Source organism: Vigna unguiculata, chromosome 11 (genome assembly GCF_004118075.2).
Source record: "Vigna unguiculata cultivar IT97K-499-35 chromosome 11, ASM411807v1, whole genome shotgun sequence".
NCBI lineage: Eukaryota > Viridiplantae > Streptophyta > Magnoliopsida > Fabales > Fabaceae > Vigna > Vigna unguiculata.
Genome location: NC_040289.1, coordinates 36,917,683 through 36,944,019, shown reverse-complemented (window position 1 = coordinate 36,944,019; position 26,337 = coordinate 36,917,683). Strand labels below are relative to the sequence as shown.

The 26,337-nt window shown below is 31.6% G+C and overlaps 2 protein-coding genes and 1 long non-coding RNA gene across 3 annotated transcripts; 2 read left to right on the top strand and 1 right to left on the bottom strand.

The window, feature by feature from the left end:
* Positions 1 to 231: 231 nt before the first annotated feature.
* On the top strand, positions 232 to 3,567 carry LOC114168923 (AP2-like ethylene-responsive transcription factor PLT2). Its single transcript, XM_028053901.1, has 10 exons — positions 232 to 427; positions 543 to 709; positions 825 to 1,191; positions 1,298 to 1,380; positions 1,517 to 1,525; positions 1,644 to 1,732; positions 1,815 to 1,888; positions 2,239 to 2,289; positions 2,421 to 2,497; positions 2,603 to 3,567. Exons 2-10 carry the CDS (start codon positions 568 to 570, stop codon positions 3,349 to 3,351), a joined length of 1,641 nt encoding a protein of 546 aa, XP_027909702.1. The 5' UTR covers positions 232 to 427; positions 543 to 567; the 3' UTR covers positions 3,352 to 3,567.
* An 801-nt stretch (positions 3,568 to 4,368) lies between these two features.
* On the top strand, positions 4,369 to 6,061 carry LOC114168375. Its single transcript, XR_003600667.1, has 3 exons — positions 4,369 to 4,477; positions 4,592 to 4,661; positions 5,852 to 6,061. It is a non-coding gene; the product is annotated as an uncharacterized LOC114168375 (long non-coding RNA).
* Positions 6,062 to 11,332: 5,271 nt separating this feature from the next.
* Positions 11,333 to 14,207, bottom strand: LOC114169568 (zinc finger A20 and AN1 domain-containing stress-associated protein 8). Its single transcript, XM_028054792.1, has 3 exons — positions 13,984 to 14,207; positions 13,766 to 13,858; positions 11,333 to 12,233 (listed from the first exon to the last, which is right to left on the bottom strand). Exon 3 carries the CDS (start codon positions 12,217 to 12,219, stop codon positions 11,701 to 11,703), a length of 519 nt encoding a protein of 172 aa, XP_027910593.1. The 5' UTR covers positions 12,220 to 12,233; positions 13,766 to 13,858; positions 13,984 to 14,207; the 3' UTR covers positions 11,333 to 11,700.
* Positions 14,208 to 26,337: the final 12,130 nt, after the last annotated feature.

The following is a 26,337-nucleotide window of genomic DNA, read 5'->3' as shown; positions in this document are numbered from 1 at the left end:
AGAGTGTAATTTTTCCAGTTAGAATGGTGGTATTGTCTCTGGTCAAAGACTGAAGGATTTGAAGGATAATAGTTTAATAACACACTCGTGTCCCTGATAATATCTTATTACATAGATATTAATTATTTAATAATCATTGTAGGCAGATTTTAACTTTGTTTGCTAGTGTTGGAAACTGGTGGGAGAAGAGTCAGAGTCTACAAAATCGACCTTAGCTGAGGGGGTGCCACACTCACACACCATTTTAACTATTATACCTTGTAGGACAGAGAACGAGGAAGAAGGGAAGAGCTTTAAATAATGTTAAAATGTTCCTTTCTTAGCCCTTTTCTCCTCTTCCATTGTCTTAAGCTTGGAAGTTGAAAGGCTTGGGGGATTCAAAGTGTGTGTTCATTGATTTAAACCCCTTGCTACAATACAACCCTTGGTAAACCTATATATGTTTCTTTGCTCTTCTCTTATTTTCCACATCTTTGGTTTCCCTTTTGCAAATATATACTTCATATCTAATGTGTTATAGCTGTTTTTGATTTTGTTGAAAGGTAAAGCAAAGTGAATAAGGGCTCAATGAACAACAACTGGCTTTCTTTCCCTCTTTCTCCCACTCATTCTTCCTTACCATCATCCCATGATCTTCAAGCAACTCAGTACCATCAATTTTCCCTTGGGCTGGTGAACGAAACCATGGAAAACCCTTTCCAAAATCATGGTAATTAACCTTCTCTCTCTCTCTCTCTCTCTCTCTTCTCTCTCTTCTCTCTCTTCTTCTGTCTCTCATTCTATATTGCTAATGTTTCTTTTCCGCTATTTAATTAATTCCACAGATTGGAATCTGATTAACACTCATAGCAGCAACGAGGTTCCAAAAGTGGCTGATTTTCTTGGAGTGAGCAAGTCTGAAAATCAGTCAGAGCTTGCTGCTTTAAACGAAATTCAGTCAAATGATTCAGATTATCTGTTCACAAACAACAGTTTGGTGCCTCTGCAGAACCCTGTGGTGGACACACCGAGCAATGAGTATCAAGAAAATGCTAACAGTAACTTACAATCGCTGACATTATCCATGGGAAGTGGTAAGGATTCTACATGTGAAACCAGTGGTGAAAATAGTACAAACACTGTTGAAGCTGCACCTAGAAGAACTTTGGATACTTTCGGTCAGAGAACATCCATATATCGTGGAGTAACGCGGTTGGATACTCATTCTGTGTTTCACTAAATCAACTTTTTTTTCTGTTTTTTGCAGGGTTTGTGATAATTTATTGTTCTAATTAAATGAATGAATATATATAAACAGACATAGGTGGACTGGAAGATATGAAGCTCACCTTTGGGATAATAGCTGTAGAAGGGAAGGACAATCAAGAAAAGGACGCCAAGGTGATTAAAGTTCATTTCAATTCATTCAGAGTTTTATTCTTCAAGTTTATTAGGTGATATTATTAGTTGAGAGTTCTATTAACACATTTCTCTTGATGTTTTGCTTTTGCTCATATTCTCACCAACTTCTCTTCAGTTTATTTGGGTAAGTGTTTCCATTTCAGTCTATTTTTTCCAACCCCTTTTCATTTATATAAGTTCATGGAGGTAGAAAATCAAACCACACAAAAATGTGTTGTTTTCCTTTTGTTACTTAATGGCAGGTGGATATGATAAAGAAGAGAAAGCAGCTAGGGCTTATGATTTAGCAGCACTGAAGTACTGGGGAACATCCACCACTACCAACTTTCCAGTAAGTTAATGGTACTTTCTCAATGCTTCTCAGACTCTGATTCAAAGGAAATCTTGTTGGTTTTACTTTACTTTTTCCACAGATTAGCAACTACGAGAAGGAATTGGATGAAATGAAACACATGACCAGACAAGAATTTGTTGCCGCTATTAGAAGGTGACTAATTCAAAGACAGCGTGCATATATAAAACATGTACAATACAAGTCTACAATAGTGCAATAACGGAGACAAGTAAAACCAATTTTTAAATCTAGTCCCTTTTGTTACACAAACACACTAGTATAGTTTAATTAGAGTCGCTTGCTAAACTTTTGATAACTGAGAACGCGATTAAATTAAGAACTTCATTGTGGCAGTCATTTAAACACACAATGGCTTCGTTATGATGAGTTTCTGCCTGATATAGTTATCGAAATAGGTTAAAAAGTTTATAACACGCATTCATAATATTCTTTCAACACTTTCAAATGCTTATTATTAGACATATTGTGGTGGTGTTTTGCAGGAAAAGTAGTGGTTTCTCTAGAGGTGCATCAATGTATCGCGGAGTTACAAGGTGTCAAATTAATGGAGCAGCAATGCTTTCTTCTTCTTCTTTTTCTTCTTCTTCTTCTTCCTCTCATCCCATGCATTCGTTCCTTTTCTTTCTACTATTTTCTTAGCAGAATATCATTATTCTTTGATTAGGCATCACCAACATGGAAGATGGCAAGCAAGGATTGGTAGAGTTGCAGGAAACAAAGATCTTTACTTGGGAACTTTCAGTAAGCCACCCACATAAATCACTAATCAGATATTCAAATTAACCAACGTGAAAAATTATTTATGAGGAAAAAGTCTCAGTGAATATACATTACTTGTGGTTGCAGGTACTGAGGAAGAGGCTGCAGAAGCTTACGACATAGCAGCGATAAAGTTCAGAGGTCTGAACGCCGTCACAAACTTTGACATGAGCCGTTATGACGTGAAAGCGATTCTCGAAAGCAACACTCTCCCGATAGGAGGAGGCGCTGCAAAACGTCTGAAAGAAGCTCAAGCTCTAGAATCTTCTAGAAAACGTGAAGAGATGATTGCACTGGGCTCATCCACCTTCCAATATGGAACCTCAAGCTCTTCTAGGCTACACGCTTACCCTCTAATGCAGCACCACCAGTTCGAGCAACCTCAGCCTCTGCTAACCTTGCAAAACCATGACATGAGCTCTCACTTCTCTCACCAAGACCCTTTACACCAGGGTTACATCCAAACGCAGCTTCAGTTGCACCAGCAGAGTGGTGTTTCTTCTTACCTCCACAATAATCCTCAGTTCTACGGCGGCTACCTCCAGAACCACCCTGCATTGCTTCAGGGAATGATGAACATGGGGTCTTCTTCTTCTTCTTCATCTGTGTTGGAGAATAACAACAACAATAATGGCAATGTTGGTGGGTTTGCAGGGAGTGGTTTTGGTATGGCTTCGAATGCAACGTCGGGTAACGCGGTGGGCGCGGCGGAGGAACTTGGCTTGGTGAAGGTTGACTATGACATGCCAGCCGGAGGTTACGGCGGTTGGTCGGCGGCGGCGGCGGAATCCATGCAGACGTCAAATGGTGGGGTGTTCACAATGTGGAATGAGTGAGGGAAGGGAAGCTATTTCCAAGTGTATGGGACAAGACAACGTACGAGTCACCATACAATTTTGTTATGCTTTTTTAATTTTTTTTTTTTACTTTGGTTTTTATTATTCTCGCAATTGGAAAAGAAAAATAGGTGCTGATTTTCTGAGACATTTGACCACTAAGAAAGTGAGCAAAGACCATATATATCTATTATTTATGTCTCTTATTATGCCCAATGTTTGTGAGACTTTTGCTTGATTAACGTAAATTACTCAAGCACTTACTAATCTTCTATTTGCATAGCATTGGTGCTAACCTCTCTAAGCCTTTTTTTAACGAAAAAAGTTTCTCACTTTGCTTAATTAATCTATGTTTGCCCTGATTAGAGTTAGTCAATCGCTCTATTCTAAAAATATTTAAGCTTTAATAAATAGAAAAATTATGTTTTGACAAAAAAAAAATTCACAAAGTTGACAAAATTTTTATAAAAATAGAATTAAAATGGATTGATTTTTTATTTTTTTAAACAAAATAAAGTAATAAAATAATACTTTTTTATCTAAATTAGTAGTTGGTCAAAGTTTGTTAGAAATTTTTTTGTGAAACTAACATTTTCCTGATAAATATTCAGTTTCATAATATACTACTTAGAATAATTTATATGGTCACTTATATCTATCGGAGAAAATGAACATTATTTAATAACTTTATTGGGACCAAACCTCAATTTACTAAACGTCAACCATTTTTTAAGGAGACTAAAACGAGATAGTCCTGCAGAAGAGAATATAATAACGTTATTTTTTTTTTCATGAATTATAATAATATATAAAGAATTTTTTTTTCATATTTTATAATTTTACTTTTATTTTTAATTATTATTTTAAGAATTATTTTATAAATAATTTATTTTTAACCGTGTAAGCCCTTTTTTCCTTTTCAGTTGAGTTTTGGGGCCTAGCCTTCGTGGGCCTAAGGCCGGCCCAATAAGGGGACCCAATACCCTTGCCAGCCCCTAACCCCTTCATTCTGTTCCATTTTCAGAAAGCAGCTCCTTGTTCCCTCCCCTCATCTAGTGTAAGAGCTCTGCTAGGGCATAGAGGTTCTCTCCTTGTTTCGAGATAGCAAAGGACATTGTACTTCCAGGTAAGTCGAACTCCAACCTTGTCCTTCTCTTTCACCAGTTTAGAGGCTAATAGTTTTCCCTAGCACCCTTTCTCCCTAGCACCCTTTCTCAACTCTGTGTGGGTCTGTTTTCAGCTCCGTACCCTGCTCTTGTGCTCCACTACTTTTCTTGGGTTACTACTTTTTTCTGCTAGCGTATAACAAGGTAAGGGGAGCTAGGTTTTTAAGTTTAAAGTTATTGTGGCATGCTTATGTTCTGTTCCATGTTATGGGTGCTTGAATGGTGTTTGAATCGTGTAAAAATGGTTGGCATATATTTTGGATGTTGCTCTATGTCGTTTTTCTGCCTTGCATGTGTGGAACAGTGGGGGAGAACTGATATTCTCGCCCAGGCGAGCTCCTCTCGCCTAGGCGAGAATATCAGCAGCTCGCTCAGGGTTCTGCCTCGAGCACTCGCCCAGGCGAGGGGCTGCGTTTTGAGCGACAGCACAGCTCGCCCAGGCGAGACAGCCTCGCCTAAGCGAGGGATCGTGAAACTCTCCAATGACCCACTGTTGTAGGCTCGCCTAAGCGAGAGCCCGTCGCCTGAGCGAGACAACTTCTCTCGTCTGGGCGACGACTCCTAGCTTGAGCGAGGCTGCTGCAGCGGGTGGTTTCAAATCTGTTTTTCTTTCTTTGTCTGATGGGTGAATTGTGTGAGTTATTTATCTACCCCTTTTCTTTCAAATCTAAAGCATGTGAATATATGTGGTTGCTTGAATCCTCTGAACTAAAAGTTGGTATGTTGACATGAATAACGCATGGATTTTGGTTGGTTGAGACATTGCATGAGAATTGGATGTTTTGAGATAAAGGTGTTGGATATGGTAACAAACATGAATTTGGTGTGTGATAGGCGTAATTCCATGAGTCTCGTGGGAGACCTCATGGTGGTGTGTAGTGTATATATTAAGATATGGATTCAAGTAAGGATTGCATCCCGAAACTCTAAAGGGTCAGTGAGTCTCAAGTAGAGCAAACTGACCCAAGTGGTGAGAGTAGCGGGAGGCCCTAGTCTCTGGCAGGATAATGGCCTCAGATGCTTAAAGGCTAACCTTGTGCGTGGTAGGGTGAAACCCATTGGCAATGGCTCTGCAGAGCAGTAGAGGCCACCACAAGTGCAAGCGTCCAGTGAATCCGATCTTAGTATATGTATCCGGATAATTGAGTCATGGTGTCCTGTTTGTCTGCAATAACATGATTCTCTGCACACACTATGTTAAAATGCTTGAACTATTTAAGTACTTATCTACTATACTATGTTAACTTTAAATTACGCTAGCTCACCCTCTCTTTGTTGTGTATGTCTCGCCTTGATTCCTTTACTTTGCAATGATCACCTTACGGTGGGAGCAGATGGAAAGAGCTCTGGAGGTGGATCTGCTGGTGGTAGCGGTGCTGCATAGTTTGGACCAGTTACCTGTAGCTCTTAATAGTAGTTGTTATGGCTTTAATGTCCCTCTCGTTTAAATTTCCTTCTGGTTAGGGCACTGTGATATGCCTAAGTTTCAATGTTCCTGAATACTCTTGGATGACTGTATCAAATACACTCTATCGTTTTCTGTCCATCTGATTGCTTCTCATTATTATGATTATGTGAGATTTTATTAAGTAGATGATTCTATTTAAAAAGGATGTCACAAACCATTATTTTAAAATTCTTTTTTCAACCTGTTATTTTAAAAACTTTTTTTGTATATATTTTATTTTTTTAATTAACATCTAATAATTATCTTATAAATTAATTATATATCTTTTATTAATGTTAACTCAAATCTTTAACAAAATTAAAAAAATACAAATACCAATATACAACAACATCAATACGTTCCCTAGTTATTAATAATTATTTTTCACGATCGTGTTTTGAAAAAGGAACAGGAAAAATTGAGATAACAAACGAATTATGTTTAAATATATATTTTTAAAATTAGATGATTACTCGTACGTTATTTTGTTAAAAGAGAGGAAGATTTTTAAATTTTAAAATAATAACATAAATATCTACCTTTCAGTTTAATATTAAAAATAAATGGATGTTTTATTTTACTTGTAGAAAAAGGAGCGTGTAATAAAGTTACAAGTTTTAAGATTTAGGGGTTTTAAATTTCTGAAAAAACAGTTTTTATGAAATCTTAAATTGATATCTTTTCATAAAATATTTTTGAAAATATTTTATTACATTTTTAATAAAATTATTCTTACAAAAGATCGACTATCTTATTTTTCTAACTTAATTTTTTTATTACGATAAAAGTATTAGTTTTCATATATAATTAAATATACCATATACTTTATTTTTTCATATGTAACACCCATTTTAATAAAGTTATTATACATCACTGTTTTAATAAATTATACTTAATCTATTTTAATTACTATGAATTTATTAATAGTATAAAAAGATAAAAACTGTCTTCTTCAACATATAAAGGTCCCATCCCAGTTAGACTTGTTTGTAATCATTTAAGATGTCTCGAGATTTTTATATAAATAACAATATATATTCTTAGGAATTGTTTCTGTTATATCATATTATATTAATTATACGAAAATATTTTTTTTCACAAATTTATTGACTAAGTTACTAAATAGAATATTTTTTATTTTTTTATAAAAATTATAAAAATAAAGTAATAAAAGTTTTAGAATTTTCTTTACCAAAAATTATTATTTGTCAAAATTTGCTAAATAAAACTTTGTCAAAGTATTATTTTTCTGAAAAAATTGATAGTCTTTATTTAATATTTGCATCCGAAGCAAATTCCTTATGATTTACAGGGTGACATGTATTGTTTTATTTTATAGATAAATATTTTTACGTTACTAATATTTATTTTTTGTTTGGATTGAGCTGTGGGTGGAAAGGAAAAGAAAAGAGAAAAAAAAGTACAAAAATTAGGTTACTTGAATTAAGGGAGAGAAAATAGATTAAAAAAGAAAAATTAAATCAGAGTAAAAAGTTTATAATAGGTGTAACCTATATGCACTAATATTTCAATTTTGTTATAATGTATTCGTATCTTATATGTGTACGTATTTGGAATTAGAAAATATTTTACTGATATTTATCAATAAAAGATTTAGTATACAAAGTAGTAATACTTTTTTATGATAATAATTTATAAATTTTTTATATTAACAACTTTAATACATTTTATGTTAATTTGGATTTATAAACATTTTGCAATATACATATATCACGTTTTTTATTATTTTCAAAATAAGTGTACCAACATATTACATACATATTAAATACGTGTCATATATATGTATTATATATGTGCATATTAATTAAAAAAATTACTTTTTATTTTATTTTTTTATTCTAATAGTATTTTTTTATTTTTTTATTATAACTCCTTAAAATACATGTACCTACTCTTTTTATTATGTTAATAAAAAAATAAATTTTATCATAATTATTAAAAAATAAATATAAAACTAATCATTTTATAAGATAATCTATTATGATAGGTAGTCAATCAATTTTAGAAAAATAATAATAAAATTCAAACAGTAAAATAATAAATTGATTTATATTATAAAAAGATAAAATCAATCATAAAATGTATAAATGGCTACAAAAATTAATCCAAGATATAAATAAATAAAATAATAAATACTCATACATGATGGATGTGACGTCCCATTTAAGAGAATTTAATTCTACCCAATAACCACGCGACATAGCTATATGCATACAAATAAGGGGAATCAAAAGAAGTACTTAGGGAAATCACCGTTACAGTCATCCTTAAACATGTAAAAGCCTTAGGCAGAAACACAGTGCCTTATCCACAATTAAAAGTCAAAGGAAAAGATAGTTTTCAAAAGAGACATAGTCCTAGGATAAGAGTTCTTATGGCAGCCCTAGAGCCAACTTCATTCCTAGGGGTCACAAGAAACAGGTTCATCTAAGCAGCACCGCTGCCCCCATCGGGTCTACCGCCAGGATTTGCCCCATCTGCTCCCACCAAGAGGTGATCATCGCCAAGGAAAGACAGTACAGGAACATACACAAAATGCAAAGGGGTGAGCTAGTGCAAACGTCATTAACATATTATAAAACATGGTACAAGACAAAGCAGATCATTATTAATAAACTTATAAACATTCCAATCGTGAAAGGGCAGACAAATGCAAGTTCCTATGACTCGATATCCGGATCATACACTTGATATAGAATTCTAAAGGAAGTATGCACATGTGCTGGTTTCTAAACTCTGCAGAGTCTAGACGCAAGGGGTTATCATCCAACCACACACAGGGTTAATCCATTAATGTCTCGGGCCCAAACCGTCCCAAGACTAGGACCTCCTGCCACTCTCACCACATAAACCATTCTGCTCTACGTGAGCGTGAAGGTCTATCAGAGTTCAGGATACCTTCCTTTATCTAGACATCTCCTATATCAAGGTATACACTAGACATGCACTTATGCATACTTACATACATATATATATATATATATATATATATATATATATATATATATATATATATATCACTAGGAGTTTTCCCCATGAAACTCCCTCTCAACACATATCACATGCCTATCTATCATCCAAATTCAGTGCATTCGGACACTCAAGAATATCATGTTTCCGTACTCATGTTCATTTCATGCATAACAATATATCTTCCAACATTCAAAGCATGAATCCTACATAACAATGACTACTTTTCAGTTCAAATCAAGTACACATACTAAGCATGATCACATACTATGAATAAGGAAAGTAATTAACATCAGCATGGAGTAGCATCAGCCAACACAGCAGCCCTTGTCACGAATCCTCGCCTAAACTGAAGATTCTCGCCCAGGCGTTTTCGCTCAGGCGACCCCCTTCTCACCTAAGCAAGGGTCCAACAGTGACCACTGCAAGAATTTCATCGAATTCTCGCTCAAGCGACAGCGTCTCGCCTAGGCGAGACTGTGCCTCGCTCAAAAATCATGTTTGTCGCCTAGGCGACCATTCGAGATGAAATTCAGGGGTGAGTCCCTGCTATTCTCGCTTAGGCGAGGGTTACCCGCTTGGGCAAGATTAGCAGGTTTCTCACCTGCCATTGCATGCATTCTCTCATTCTAATCGAATACACACACCCAGCAACCAACTTCATACATCAAGTCACAAGATTCAAACACCAAAACACAAGATTCGTTCAGAATAGGTAAAAACATTCAAGAAGACAATTACCCTAGCTTCCCCTTACCTTGCTCAGAGGCTAACCAAACGAAAACAATACTCGAAACTAAGGGTTACTTCAGTTCCAAAGCCAAGGCAGTGAGCTGGAGAAGTACGAGTCTTGCTAGCTCCGAGACGGACAATTTTGTGCCCTAGCAGAGTTCCTAGCAGAAGAACGACAGGGGACAAGAGGACAGCTTCAGAAACGGAGACAAGTGAAAATGAGAAAGCAGAAGGGGGTCTTGGGGTCCCCTTATTGGACTGGTCTTAGGCCCACGAATGGCTAGGCCCAAACAATTAAAGAAACTGAAATGGGGCTTACAACAATGGAGCGAAGGGCTATCTTTAACAGAATATATAATTTCTTGCTACGGAGCTCGTAAAGGGGTTGTAGATACTGCTGTACGAACATCAGATGCTGGATATCTTACACGTAGACTTGTTGAAGTGGTTCAACATATTGTTATACGTCGAACAGATTGTGGTACCATTCGAGGAATTTCAGTAAATACCCAGAATGAAACGATGCCGGAAAGTAGTTGGACACAAACATTAATTGGTCGTGTATTAGCAGACGATATATACAGAGGTTCACGATGCATTGCCATACTAATACTATGGTTACAATATGTGCATATCTTTTTTAAAAAAGTCTTTTGAATTTTATTTTCAATGATTTGATTTCCCGACTTTTCAATTTGGGATATTTGCTTGGATTATTGGTTAGGTTGTGGTCTTTAGGTGGGATTATTAGTTAGGTTGTGGGCTTGAGATATGTACCGTATATGAGTGTGTTGGGCTGTGTGAAAGCATAGTTGCATTGCACAAATACATTGAACGTGAAACTGTCTGGCATACGGTGGAAACGGAACCGAGTTTGATGAGACCAAAAATTTGTTGATGTCCATTCTGTCTGGCTGTTGCAAAAAGTGTAACCAAATGGGCTCTGTATGATCCAAGTAACTTCAGATTTGCAGGCATATCGATCTTTCTTGTGACAACACCATCTTCTCACTACCTCTTCACAGACTTGTAATAGAGAATCAACAAAAAATTTCGCTGATGAGAAGATCTTGATGCAACTTGAGCTTTAGAAACGGGATTTTTTTCGTCTTTCGATTAGGAATTGAGAAGAATAACATTGGGGCATGAGCTTTAGTAACGGGATTTTCACAATCTATGGGATAAGTTTCTGGTCCCCTTTGGATTTTAACCAGATATTTCTTTTAAAAAGATGGATATCATACTATTTAGCTGAACCATCAGATGGTGTAGATGATACATGGGGACAAATTTACAAGGGAATATGAAGTTGAACAAAAACAGTTGCCGGTGCGAGTCTTGCATGAGAATTTTAAGCTTGTAAACGAACCAGTGCATGTATAATACCGTTTGAATGGGATTGATCAATTTTATTTTTAAATTGATCTAGAGAAAATTGTTAAAACACTTTTGACAAAATATTCAGAACTAAGTTAGTTTAAGGTTGCTTTTACTCCCGATATTAATTTTTTTCGTCAACGGGTCCAGTCGGTGACAAATTCTTAAATATTAACCCAACTTAATCATTTTTTTTCCTTTTGGTACTTACTATATTGAATAAGTTATGGAGTAGAATAAATTCTAAAAATTCTTGCACATGAAAAGGGGTCCAAAGTTTTATCGAAAATAAATTCATAGAAAGCCCACCACAATTACAATCTATCAATGCTCTCGGTACCATCTTCAAATTGCACATACCATTCTGATACAGGATAGAAGCATTACAAAGCTAACAACACCAACTTTCACCAAACCAGCAAAAATTTAAAAGCTTAAACACTGCGGCCAACATATATATTTTCGCCAATCACATGAAAGAGTCCTTCAAATTGCAGAGATGTCCTATAACTCCAAGTCACATACCACATATAACAATATAATAAGAACACCAATAAAATGTGAAGGAAACTCGGGTCATTTCATGATGAAATTGTGCATAACTTCATCTCAAGTATGAAACTACGACTTTAAACCTTAGATCTTATCAAGCTTCTCAGCCTTGACAACTGGGTTTGCTTTAGCTATCGCATCCCGAGCAGCAGTGCGGTAATCAAACGGGCAATTATGCTTGTCTGAGTAGCGATGTACAGCACAAAAAAGATTGCCACATCGACAATTAAACCCTGTCAAACCAACTCGCTTATTGCAGTTGCTGCAACGTTTTGGACCATCCTTCGGCTTTGCCTCCTCACTCCCCTCTGAAACTGAACCAAATAAAGGTTGCACAGAGACAGTTTTAGGCTCTACTGAAATAAGTGGGATTTCAACATTAGCAGCAACAACAGGTTCATTTTCGGTGCTGCTAGATGACCCATTCATAATATTCCCAATGGACGATGCTGCAAGCTTGGCCTGCTCCTGTTTCAGCAACATGTCTTTGTGGCATTTAGAACACATATTCATGGTAGCTGCACTTCCAAAAAATCCACAGTTGTTGATGCACAGTATAGGACCTTCAGGAGGAGCTTGGCACCCAGTCTTGTCATGGTCCATCCTTTTCAACTTTCCTGCACCGATGTTATTCAAAATACAGAGCCTCTAAGATTACTTCATCACAAATTTCGTTATAAACAAAAAGCCACATCAGAGCAAACCCAGAGCGCAACTATGATTATTATCAAACTTATGTAAGACAACAGTATAGATCCTTTTGCTTTGAGCCTCTAAGATTACTTCATCACAAATTTCGTTATAAACAAAAAGCCACATCAGAGCAAACCCAGAACGCAACTATTATTATTATCAAACTTATGTAAGACAACAGTATAAATCCTTTTCCCAAAGCAAAATATTGACGAAACAAGCTTTTGAGCATGTCCACTTAAACAAGAAATAACAGAGAGATGGTGCGTTGTTCCTCTTTAGGCATGAACATGCTGGGTTGCATAAACAGACAAATCCCAAAGTTTCAAAATGAACCCGGAAAAAAATGTCAAGGAATCATGCGACTTCTCAATTTCTCAAGCACAAATTGAAAATAAACCATAAACCAGGCAGTAACATTATCAAACATTATTTGACCAATGAACTTTCAGAATCTTGCAAAAAATTCCTTCCTAGACATATAAAAAAGAGCAATTTACAACAGTTAAACCACCCTATCCCTGATAGAAAAAGTTACAGCACTGATTCAATTTTAACCACTTAGAGATTACAAATTGACACAACATGCGGAAGTAAAAGTCCTGCTGCATATCCATTTCAATTAAAATGAACCATACACAATGCGAAAGATATCAAGGCTACTATCAGATATATTCACGATCATAAATTCATTTCAATATTGTTAAAATATTAAGATAGTTGAAGATGCTCAAGTTGTAATGCTATAGCAGTGAGGAGTAGAACGGTCCTTTTTAGCAGCTACCCCTGTTTTCAGCATTATAAGATTTTTTTTTTTCAAACATGCATACATGATTCCTCAGTTAAACTAGTGTCCAATACCTGCTCAGTCAATGCATCACACCATAATCTTCCCAGAAATTAATACACAATTAAAGTGGTCACATATATTGAAAAAGTTTTACCTCATAACTAATCATCGCAACAAAAAGCGAAACATCTAACTAGAATTAAGAAAATATTGAAAACATTGAACCTCACATCATTTAACCACCAAACTTTGACCAAAAGTTCATAAACATGAACAGAGAAATACAAAAAAAAAAAAAGAACAAAACCCAATTCAAGCCTCTACAATTAGGAACAGAAGCCAAAGCCGGAACAGTAATACACCGCCATATGATATGGCCAGAAATCAATACATCATACCATTAACACTCGTCACTGAAAATTCTAATAAATTAGATTAAAATTCAACAAAAACATCGTCATGGCCTGTGAGGAAAAAGGACATTCGCTGTAGATATCTGCAAAAATACAACTAACTATTTCCACCTCCAAACTATAACTCAAATTTCTTCACACAATACAAAAGAAACCATTAAAGCGAGACGAAATCGTCACGAACTAATAATCTACGCGGAGACACGTCGCAGAAGTGAAAATTGCAAGAGAAATATATAAATGATAATCTAACCTGTTGGCCAGAGGAAGAATTTTTACAAAAGAATCTGGGAAACGAAACCTCGTCGTGGATCTAACAAGCTCAGAATCGCATCGGAAATGAATCCTGGATTCACCGAATGACAAAAGAAAAAAGACAAAACGGAAAAGAATGGTTAATAATCGAATAGAATAGCTGTTTAAAGAGGAAAACGATAATTGAGAAGGAGATAAGGGTAATGGAACCCTAACCCTAGTGGAATTGGGATCGTGAATGAGGAGAGAGAAATCAAAGCCGAAGGAGGAAGAGGAGAGAGATAGAGAGGGAGAGAAAGGGAGAGAGAAGGAGAGAAAGAGAAAGGGAGAGAGAAGAGAGAGAGAGAGAGAGAGATGCGTCGTTTGTGTGTGTCAGTGTTTGGTATTTAAAAGGGCCTTTTGTTGCTTCTCTCTATGTGTGTACCAACGAACTCCGTTTACTGAGAATTCAGGCGACGTGGGAAGTTACTATTGGCTGCGCGTGTTACTCTGACATTCCCTATTTTGTCCCTTTCTCGTTTACTATTAACACTTTTGCCAGCTTCCCAATTTTATTTCATTCAAATGTTTTATTTTAACATCTCCTTGTGTTTCAGGGAGCATGCTCACAGCTACGTCACGCTCCAATAGGAAGAGACATACATTACTATTACCTTAATTAATCAACATTTCCTGGTGCACTGCAACTGTCACAATAATAATATTTTCAACTCAACAAGTATTTATTTCTAAAATACAAAAACAAAATAACATTAAATCTGTTTATTTTTATTTAATATTTTGTCCATTATTGAACTCATTAATAGAATGAGATAAATGCCTTACCATTTTTTTTCTCTAATATCTGTCTAAATGAACAATTATTTTGTACAATATCTTCTTAAGGAAATTATTTTTATAGAAATATCTTTAGTTGGTTTTCTTTATCGAAAATATCCTTAAATTCTTTTGCTAATATATTATTCCTTTTCGATCCATTATTTTTAATGTTTATAGTTTTTTAACTTAAATTTCAATGTTTTTGAAAAATAAAAATTATAATAACCAAAGATATATTGTATAGTAGTGCAAATTAATCATCATAAATATAAACTAAAATTATACATTAAAATGATAGTTCTTGCAATTTAAACCTGATATAATTTCATATTAAAAGTATTGTCACTAAAAATCAATTGTATGAAAAAAATCAGTACAGAGTGTTATTGTCCAGAAGATATACGAAGTCTAAAATATAAATTTGAATAAAATTTGATTAGAAATTATTTAGTCTCCACCGAAATAATTTAGTATTTTTAGTAAAATAATAGAAGGACTTAAAATTGTTAAAAATATAGCATTACCTTGTTCGTATATAAAATATGTAGTTACTTTATTAATACCAGTAGAAATACATCACTACTGTACATGTGTATCTTCTTTTCGAATTATACACAAATTGAGTTTGATTTTTTGTTAATATAATGTGGTGCATTAAGTTTTAATATAACTCATCATCATAGATCAATAAAATAGAGTATAAGATTGATTTGTTAAAGATATGATAAACAAAACTAAAATTATGATAATATACTTGTTCTTACCTAATTTCATCAAAATAATTTTGAGGTTAATAATGAACTCTTAAGAATTAAATTGCCGTTGTTTTGTCAATATTTATCTCAACTCTAAAGAAAACAATAAAACATTTATAAAAATTCTCTGATCCTCAAATCAGTAAAAAAATATATAATATATGAATGAAAAAATTGAATATGACGATTGAATATATACTTTCTGTGAAAATAGGTTATAAAAATATTCAATTGCTATATATGATACTTGATTGCTATATATATTATCATATATTAATATAGATAATATGTTTAGATAACAATAGTATATCACAAAGGTTTATCTTGATTATAGCAATTTTGTGACCCAATATCCAAGCCCAATATATCAGTTATAAATGGCTGAAAACTTAATATTTAAAACCATGTAACATACTAAATACAAATATTTTATTATATTATTAGAGTAAAAAGAAAATTCACTTGTATTCCAAATGATTTACGTCATTTTAATTTTATCACTAAATTTTGAAAAAATGTTATTTTATTAAATTATCAAAAGAGTTTTTTTTTTTCTCAACCTTTAAGTTATATTCAATATTTTGAAAGTGTGCTGAATGTTTATATTTTTATTTTTTATTCAAAGGTTCACATCGTCTTTAGCCCATCATTAACGTTACATAATATTTAATAATAATATGTGATTTTTGTGAACGTATCAATTAGATTGTGATTATATTTATATTGATAATTAGATTAATTTAATTTATCTTCTAAAAACCAGATTATAAACAAAATGTCAAATGCTAAATTATACTAAATTTTAAGAACTTGATCACTATTTTTTTGTTGTTTTTGTTAATACAATGATAAGAATGATGTAGATGTTGTATTGTTTTCTTTGTTTGAAAATTCGTATATTATACACGCATAAGTGTACAGATTCACATTATTCCATTAATACTTCATAAAAAAATTGATCAGGTGTTTAAGAAAGAAAAAAAAAAGCATTCACAATTGTAATTAATTTTTAATTCCTCCTAAGCCTTGATAAGTTAAAAAAAAATTTCAGCAATAATAAATTGATATAAATGAAATTTTGAATGTTAACAGAGAACAGAACTTTCTAGGAAGTTTTTTCATTGGTCAGAAACGGAAATATCAATGAGGTAGGAGCATGTCATTTTCAAGAACAAAAGATTTAAAATATTGTTTTGTTTTATTTTATTTTTCAAAATAGCCTTTGCAAACAAAGCAAGTCACTAGCTCATTGGTTTTTTCTTATCATACATAGATGGAATAGGAAAAAAAACACTTTAGTAGGATGTGGTGTGTTATTAATTTTTTTGTTGACCAATAGTATAATGGAAAGATATTTGTTTGTCGCTTTGTCAATCCATTATTATCTAAACTTTCAAATCACATCATATTTGCAACCGACTTAAATTGTTAGGGCTATTCTATATTAACATCGTTTCATATTATATGCTAATGTTGAATTCATTTATCTTTATTAAATGTTAGATTATTTTTATATTATTACAAAATATTAATAATAGAAACTAATTTCATTCCATTTTAAGTTATATTTGTACCGAAAAAGTAAGTCAAATTTAATTTTGCATGAATTGAATTTTGGCGCCATCTAAAAAAAAATTCAGACCATGTTATTTAAAAGATAATCAAATTCTAACTACAAATGACCAGTGAAAAATTTGTGTTCAATTTTTGTTTACAATACAAAATAATAAAATTATTATTAAATTAAATATAAAAACCTTTTTTACAATTTTGTTATAAAGATTTTTTATTTATTTTTTAGATAATTTTATAATTTTAAAAAAATACTTAAGTTTAAAGAAACAATCAAATTAAAAAAGTTAACTAAATTAAAAAATAGTAAAGCTAATAAAATAATTGCTTAAATAATGATATGGTTATGATATTTGTTTGGTTTTTTTTAATTTGTTCTTAATATTTCTTTTTGTTCAATATAGTTATAATATTCGTTAATTTTGTTTAATTTAGTCTTTTTTGCTAATATCGTTAAAATAATTAAAAGATTATCAATTGTTTCTGTCCACGTGTAGGGATGTCAACAGGGCGGATATGATACAGATAGTAGCTCTCGTACCCTACCCGCAGGACAAAAATCTGCCTCGTACCCATACTTATATTTGTTCGGGTACCCGCATCTTTTTTTAATATCCACGGGTACCACGGATATTTATAAAAATAAAATTTTAATATTTAACAACAACTTATATTCATAATTTTAAATAAATATACAATGCATAACATTTATAAATTTCAAACAAAATGAAAATAACTCATTTAAATAGTTTTGAATGAAAATCTACAAATAAATGGAGATTTTTTTAAACCAATTGATAAAAAATAATTCATTCAAAATCAATGTAGTAATGTTTTAATCATTTTTTTTAGGTATAATTACTCGTATAGTACCCAGTTTGGGGTTAGTGTGTGAAATAGGTACCCGATTTTAAAAAAGTGTCAATTGCATCCCAACTTTTGAAAATTGCTTCAATTAGGTCTCTTTCAGATAGAGTTGACTAACGCCGTTAGTCAACATGCCATATGTCAACCTGTGGTTCTTTTTTGTTTTTTTTTAAATTCCATTTTTTTTAATTTTTTTACTTTTTTTTAATTTTTTTTAAAAAAAATTAAAAATGCCACGTGTCAAGTCCCTGTATGTGACACGTGACATTGTCAGTGCCACGACATTGTAATGTCATGTGTCCATGTTACTATTAAATGTCATTGTGTTGATTTCGATTTAGTCTCCATATATGTCTTTTTGTTTCAATTTAGTACCTAAGTATGTATATCTGATTCAATTTTGTCCCAATTTTTTTTAATAATTAAAATATTTTTGTAATCCATTTTTTATAAGATTAAAAATAATTAAGTATAAATATTTTTACAAAATTAAGTACTAATATTTAAAAAAAAATAACATATTACTTTATTAATTACTTTTTTATTAAGTACTCATGTTTTGTATTTTTTTTTTCAAAATAGAACAATATTGTCTCTTACTAATTTTAAATCAAAATTTCTATTGGTATGAATGTTATACTAATTTTTTTTTATTAAAAATGACTTAATAAAATGACTTTTATCACTAAATTTTAATATAAATATCAAATACTTAATTTTTGTAAAACTTTTATACTTAATTACTTTTAATTTTATAAAAAATTATTTTAATTATTAAAAAATATTAGGTCAAAATTGAATCAAATACATATAAGTAGGTACTAAATTGAAACGAAAAAACATAAATGGGGACTAAATCGAAATCAACACAATGACATCTGATAGTGATACTGACACGTTGCATTGCAATGCCACGTGGCACTGACAATGCCACGTGTCACACACAGGGACTTGACACGTGGCATTTTTTTTAAAAAATTAAAAAAAAATTAAAAAATTAAAAAGAAAAATTAAAATTTTAAAAAAAATAAAAAAAAACCACATATTGACACGTGGCACGTTGACTAACGACGTTAGTCAACTCTGTCCGAAAGGGACCTAATTGAAGCAATTTTCAAAAGTTGGGTTGCAATTGACATTTTTTTAAAATCGGGTACCTATTTGACACACTAGTCTCAAACTGAGTACTATACGAGTAATTAAACCTTTTTTTTAATTTAAATTAGAGTAAAGTGGATACAGGTATCCACAAGTACGGATATTATGATACCCGTACCCCGTCCCGTTAACATGCGGGTATAAAAAATACTCATACCCGTTACCCACGTGTATCCATTTTCAATATTCATTTCCTACCCATTGCGGGTTTTATCCGCAGATACCCGCAAGTACAAATTTTTGTTGACATCTCTATCCACATGTCATTTCGTGGTTTTTTTTTAAATCTTTTAGTTATTAAAAATCACATAAAGTATATTAAAAATCTCATAACATTATACTAATCAATTATATTACTTATATTATGTTTAGGGTCAAAAGATTAAATTTGATCTCAAGTTGAAGAAGAACAAAATTGCTTAATTTTAAGAAAAATTTGGACAAAATTAAACAAAAATAACGAATATTATGACTAAATTGAATACAAAAAAATAACACTAACACGTGACATGATATTAGCTTAACATGTGGTCATTGTTTCTAAACTAAAAAAAAAATTAAAAAAATTAAAAAAAATTAAAAAAAGATTAAAAAAAATTACGAATTGACACATGATAGTTAGTGTTCATAATTGGTTTAATTATTTTAACATGTGTTAGCAAAAATAACCAAATTAAACAAAATTGACGAATATTATGATCAAATTAAAAAAAAATATTAAGACTAAATTGAAAAAATTAAACAAATATTAAAACGAAATTAATATTTAAGCCTAAAATATTAAAATCATTTTTATTTAAAAGATAATTTGAAAAAAAAATATAAACAAAAAATTCATATATATATATATATATATATGATTATTTAAATATTATATATATATAGGATTATTTAGATAGATACTGTAATAATATCTCATTAAAAATTAAAAATTTTATTGAAAAGAGTGTTACTTTAAGAAAATTCTAGTTGTTACTGATTTATACAATTTTACAATCAATGCATAATTTCCTTTCTATATTGATTTGGATGTCAACCCATACAAAATGAAAATTCAATATCTAAAATTATCACCAACTTTATTTTTATATTGGTTTGTCCACCACCAATATCATTAACTACGTAAAATGAGGTTTTTACCGTAGTGCGTTTTGCAATCATTTTCTTTGTGCGTTTTTTCAATTCCTATCAACAACAAAAGAAAAACCCACCAGCCAAACTCATTGAATGGCTACTACTAGCACTAGGACTATAACTATTAAGCAGAAAGAAGAAATTGATCATCACATTATAACCAGCAACGCGATTCTATAGAATACTTTAGAGAAATTTTATCATTTATTTTATTAAGTGTGCTATATTTAAATTGAATGTTATATGTCTAGTGGAACTTGTTAAGTTTTTATTTATTCTTAGTTTTAATTAAGATGTATGAAATATTAACATAAATATTAAAAAAGTAAACTTTGCCAATCAAATAATTTTTTTATGGGTTAATTTAAATGAAGTAATGGTTCCTCTAATTAAAATGGTTTTAGTAAATGGATGAATGTTAAAAATTGTATTTGTTTTACTTCCGAAACTATTGATTTTCTATCTTTTTCAAAGGTGGTAATGTAGTCATCAATATTGATATAACCAAGACTTTTTATACCATAAATTGACTCTTTTTTTTTTTTAATTCAAGTGTTGTGTTGTTATGATTTTCACGAAAGCTTTTTGATATGGATTCTTCATATCTTGCAATATGCTCATCTTTTTATACATGTTAATGGTGGTTTGACTAGTTATTTCACTTGTGGTACATGAGTTAGAGAGGGAGATTCTCTCTCTCCTTTATTTTTGTTTTTTTTTTTTGAGAAGGTTTTAAGTAATGGTGTTTCAAACATTATTTCTAAGAAGGTTATGCTTCTCATTGTTGGTCCTCAGGAGATACAATTTCCTTCTCATACGTGACTTTTGGAGTTGAGCCACAACAAAATGGTGTTCAACACTTAAGGTAGTACATGGCTAAGCCACAAGAGAATGATGTTTAGCACTTGAGGCAATTCATGACTAAGCCATAAAAAGGTGGTGCTGAGCCATAGAGGCAGCAAAGACAGAAAAAAAAAACTTTTAGAGAAGGAAACCTCCATGGTTGAGTGCCAAAAGTTGGCTAAGCACTGCCAAAAAAATTCTGTAAATAAAGACCTCAAGTCCTCATTTTAAGCATTGAGTGGAAATTTTGAAATGTAATAGTAGAGTAGGAATAGGTCTGTGAGGCTAGAAATAGGTGATCTTATTGTAAAATATATGTCTAGATGCTTCTGGAGTTGTATTGCAATATTCTTTGAGTAGTTGAACTCTCTCGTGTCCAGGTTTGATGTAATCAATTCTAATTCTATGTACTTCTATTTCTTGGATATTTATCTATGCTTTCATTCAATAATTTGTGGTTTGATTTATGCTTAATGATGAATTGACAACTCTTCTATTTAATTGGTTTGAATTGAGTTGAAAAAGTGGTATCAAATTATGGTTTAATCAAATCATCACACTCTTGTTAGAGGCTCCCACAAGATCTAGAGGATGTGTTAGAGGAGAGAGAGAGTCTTGCACTTAAGGCAAAAAATTCATTCAACCAGGATCGGAGGAATCGCATTAGGTTTGAAGTTCTTAGGTTCTGGTGATTCAGGAATGAACCTAGATCTACCTTGAAGAGTACTCCCAGGACATTAAATGATTTGAATATTAAGTAGACATGATAGTAATGCTGCAGTAGAAAAAGATGAGATGAAATTCAATCATAGTCTCTACTCCACTCAATCTATATAATTACTACTATTTATATTTGCATGTACTCTTTATTCAAAAATCCAAAAACCTAAAAAGTAACTATGAATACACTTGTTAAATCCTTGTGGATACGATAACCCTCATTCGATTGTTCTACAATTCACTTGGTGCACTTGCTAATAGGTCACACAATTGGATAACTCTCTTAAAACTTGATTATGTGTGATGTTGGAGATTTGGGCCTTAAGCGCAAGGGACTAAAAGATGTTATGGCTTTCGTGGCTCAAGCCCAATGAACAACAAGTTATTGCAACTTTTGTGCCTCAAGCCCAATATGCTAAAAATGTTGTGACTTTTGCGGTTGAAGCCTAATGGACTAAAATTCTTAATTGAAGTTTACCCCCATCAAGTTTTTAGCATTGTTGTCAAGAATTTAGTTCAAGTATTTGGTATTTCTAACCATTCTTTTTGTAAATACGTACATACCTGGTAAATATTGGGTTTGTATAGTTGTGAAGTTTCATTTTTACATTTTGCAAAATCTTAGTTTCTATTTTCTGGTATGAAATGTTTGGATTGGGAAGCATGATTTGGTTGGATGAGATGCCACTAGCTAAAACTTTGGTTATTTGAAAATTGTTATATGATCATTTACCTATTGATTTGGAGGTTAAAAAATGAGTGGTTTTATGCTTTATGTGTTCTTTGGGTGGTAATAATTTTGAATCGTTCTCTTATTTGTTCTTTAATTATTCTATTGTTATACGATTGTGGGAATAGTTGAAGGAAGTTTTTCAGGATTTATAGTCTTCTTCTTTGAATTTGATTATTAAGTTCATGAAGTCTCCTTGTAGTTCTTTGTTTAAAGTAACTAAAATGGTTGTAATTACTATAGTTATTTGGATGATTTGGAGGATGAGGAATCATAGTAGATTTCAAGATCCAATTGCGTTTCCTTATACTATTTTTCAAATTAAGGAGTTAGTGTGTATGGTTTAGAATAAATTTAAGAAGCGTATGAGTAATATTGTCTCTGGTTTTGTTTTGTACTGAAAATTTGCAATATTCAAACTAGGAAAGGTAGGGTGGTTTCATTTATGGATGTAATATGACAAGTTCCATATACTAATTGGCTTAAGGTAATATTGATGGTGCTACTAGGAGTTGTTATGATTTCACTTCATGTGATGGTATTTCTAAAGGAAGTCGAGGTACATATGTGGGTAGCTTTTCAAGTTTTTTAGGTGTACAAACTTCTATTTATGCAGAGTTTATGGGGTCATTTATGCTTTAGAACATGCTCGGAGGGAGGGTTTTCAAAGGCTTTTATTGGAAAATGAGATTTCTTTAGTATGTCATAAATTTTTTTGGATCAATGAGTGGTTTCTTGAAGTCTTAGAGGAAAATGACATTGATGTTTGCATTTTTGTAAGCATATGTAGTTCAAAGTTTCTCATGTTTTTCGTGAAGAAAATCATTGTGTTGATAAGTTAACTAATTTAACTTTCATTAATAGAGAACAAAATAATTAGTTTAATTTTTTACTTGCATATATTTATTTTTAGATTTTTTTTCATAATTGGTATAATTTGTCTATGTTTCATGAAGTATATTTTCTATCATGGGTTTATTGTGGTCCTTCATGCTTTATTTTCTTTTCTTTTATTTTTCCTTTTTAAAAAAAAAATTTATATGATAGCCAATGATTGATAAACTTTGACATGTCAAGTTCATAATGATGTCTAATATGATATTATTTGGAAAGATCCAAACTAACAATTTTGTAATCTATATAAAATTTAAAAAGGGACTCTAGAGATGAAAAAAAAGGAAACATAGGAAACATTTATAATTTTGAAGTAGAGTGGTGTTAATCAAATTTGCTTTTAATACGCTACCCTTCTTTAAAAATTCAAGTAAAGTGGTGAACGTGATAAAATAAAGAATTGTGACACTTTGACACCACAAAAGGACATAACATGCTCATTTATAACACTCTAAAATAATAATATTTCAGTTATATTTATATTATTTTTTAATTTAACATTTATAATATATATTATTACATTATTAAAAAGAGTGTCAAATGTACGTAGTTTTAATATGAATGTAAAATTAGCCTTTTCTTTTATATGTAAACCATAAGAAGTTGAACATTTGGATATAAACTATATAAAAGTATTCAAAATTAGCTTCTTAAATGGAAGGTGAGATTTGTCACTGAACACCACAGTCTTCATCATTTCCATATACTCAGGAAGTTGTTGATATATATACCAGAACTTGAGTTTTGAAGATGATGAAATATGTAGAATCAACATAAGGAAAACAATGTTAAATGTGGGTTATATAGAAAGAGTGTAGAGGATTAAAACATGATTTATTAGTATGTCTGGCTTGTGATCGAGAAAGGTGCGGGTGCACATTCATTTCCAGCATTTTTCGAGCTGTTTTAGTTCAAAATATTCACTGGCCAATGATCGAGTCATTTGATTTTATGTTGAATAGAACAGGTTTTACATTTTTAATGAAATTATTTCTAAATAATTGAATATAGTTACTATGTAATTAGTTAACTTGAAGCATATCTTTTTTCGTTATGACGTTTTTTTATTGAAAAGTATGGATATCAACTTTTTATAACTATATAAAATAAACAACACCAAGTTATACTATTTGTCAACAAAAAAAAAATGTTCTAAATGAACTAGAAATAAAAATATAACACCTACACAATCAATTAAACTAAAAGTAATAATTACTTTATGTTGTTGATATCGTATTTAAAAATAAGTATTTAAAAATAAAGAATCGCATACAAAACCAACGAGATTTTTCCCAGTTCTAAGAACACATATTTTTTACATAAAATAAATTACATGAATTTAGGAGTTATAAAATGGCTCAGCTTGACCCATTTTGGCTTATCCCGTCTTTGATAGATCGGGCTGGTTCGTTATTGAAAAGGACGCTAGTAGTTTGACATCAATACTACCATTTGACACTCATATAAATTAATATTTTTTAAAATAATAATATTTTATTAAGAAAAATTGTTGTCAAATGGTACTTATTTGGGAATAGTGGTGTAAAAGTAACTTTTTCCTATTGAAAAATAGATCAGAAATTGTAGTTTGTCTTGTTACAAGATGAGTCGGTGGACTAATGAACTAGTCTGCCACTTTTTCTTTTTAAATTTTGTTAAATTTTTATTTATAAAATTTGTTTATATATATATATATATATATATATATATAATAAGTAGAGTATATTTTACCATATAAATATTTTTTAAAATTTTAATTGATCAATTAGTATTTTTAATTGCATAAATTAAAATAATTATTATATTTACATGTTAAATTATTTTATAATAACTAATAATCGTAATTTGATTTGTGAATGTCAATTATTTAAATTATAATAATATTACATATTTATATTTGTACAAAAAATAATATAAAAATTTTAATTTTTTAATATTCTTTTAATTATAAAAATAAATAAATTAATAAAAACAGACCAATAAACAAAAAACGAACTGACTCATCTTTGATCTACTAATTTAGTGAATTAGACAAACTAAACCAAAATAGATTAACCGATTAAAAACTTTAACTAAACTTACTTTTTTTTTTCTTGAGGGATCGGCAGACAGACATAACGGGCCGGTCTAATGGGCCAGACCCGCTGTGAACCCTTACATAAATTAGATAAATTTATATTAAAGATGTCGATGCATTTGTGCTTACTATAAGTTACACTTAAATTTTGACCGAAACATATCAGAATTTGAAAAACTGTCCGTTCATTCATCTTTTACCCTTTATTCTCCCTCTTTTGTTTGACAGTCAAAAGTCAAATTAAAACGAAAATATATGTTTCATACAGTTGAGGATAAATGATTCGTCTACTGTGAAACAGTGATAAGATCTGTGAAACCTTACCCTACCTGGTCATGCAGAACCTTTTAAGAGTACAAAACAAATATTTACACACTACTATTCTGTTCATTGTATCGATTATTTAATTGTCTATCGTATTCTACCTGTCTTTTTGCTTATATTTTATTGAATTTTTCTTTCGCAGATTCCAACAATCATAATTTGAAATTGGGAAAGGAAACAAATCATGGAGGGGCGCATCGGTGGATGTTGGTGACACATGTCCTGACAGCGGTTTGAGTTTTCACCAAAAACATAAAAGCATGGAATAGCCGTTTGAAGCCTGCTGTATGAAGGGACCACAACATGATCTGTCTGCTCTGGACCTACACCAACCACAACGTTGCCATCGAAACTCAAATTAACCTAATTATTCGCTAACTTTAAATATGAATTCTTTTATCAGATCGAGCCTATAAATCAGTGATCTTGTTTCTCACTAACACCACAAGCTATCTACGAGTTAGTATCATTATTATTTTTCTCTGTCTCTCCACATCTTCTTTTGTCTGAGAAAAATGGCATGCGTTAGCAAGAGCAGAACAATGTTGTTTTTCATGTTTTTCTTGGTTGGGCTTGTGTTTGCTGCCGGAGTGAGGGCACAAACCAGTGAGTTTCCTCAAGCACCGGCGCCAGCACCCACCATGGACGCCGGAGCTGGATTTTTGGTGACTTACTCT

What these genes read in the sequence shown, in the direction of transcription:
- LOC114168923 (XM_028053901.1), top strand. Translation starts at nt 568, where the DNA reads ATGAACAACAACTGGCTTTCTTTCCCTCTTTCTCCCACTCATTCTTCC. An exon ending in CCACCACTACCAACTTTCCA is followed by an intron (nt 1,733 to 1,814) that starts GTAAGTTAATGG and finishes CTTTTTCCACAG; the next exon opens with ATTAGCAACTACGAGAAGGA. An exon ending in ATGTATCGCGGAGTTACAAG is followed by an intron (nt 2,290 to 2,420) that starts GTGTCAAATTAA and finishes TTCTTTGATTAG; the next exon opens with GCATCACCAACATGGAAGAT.
- LOC114169568 (XM_028054792.1), bottom strand. Translation starts at nt 12,219, where the DNA reads ATGGACCATGACAAGACTGGGTGCCAAGCTCCTCCTGAAGGTCCTATA.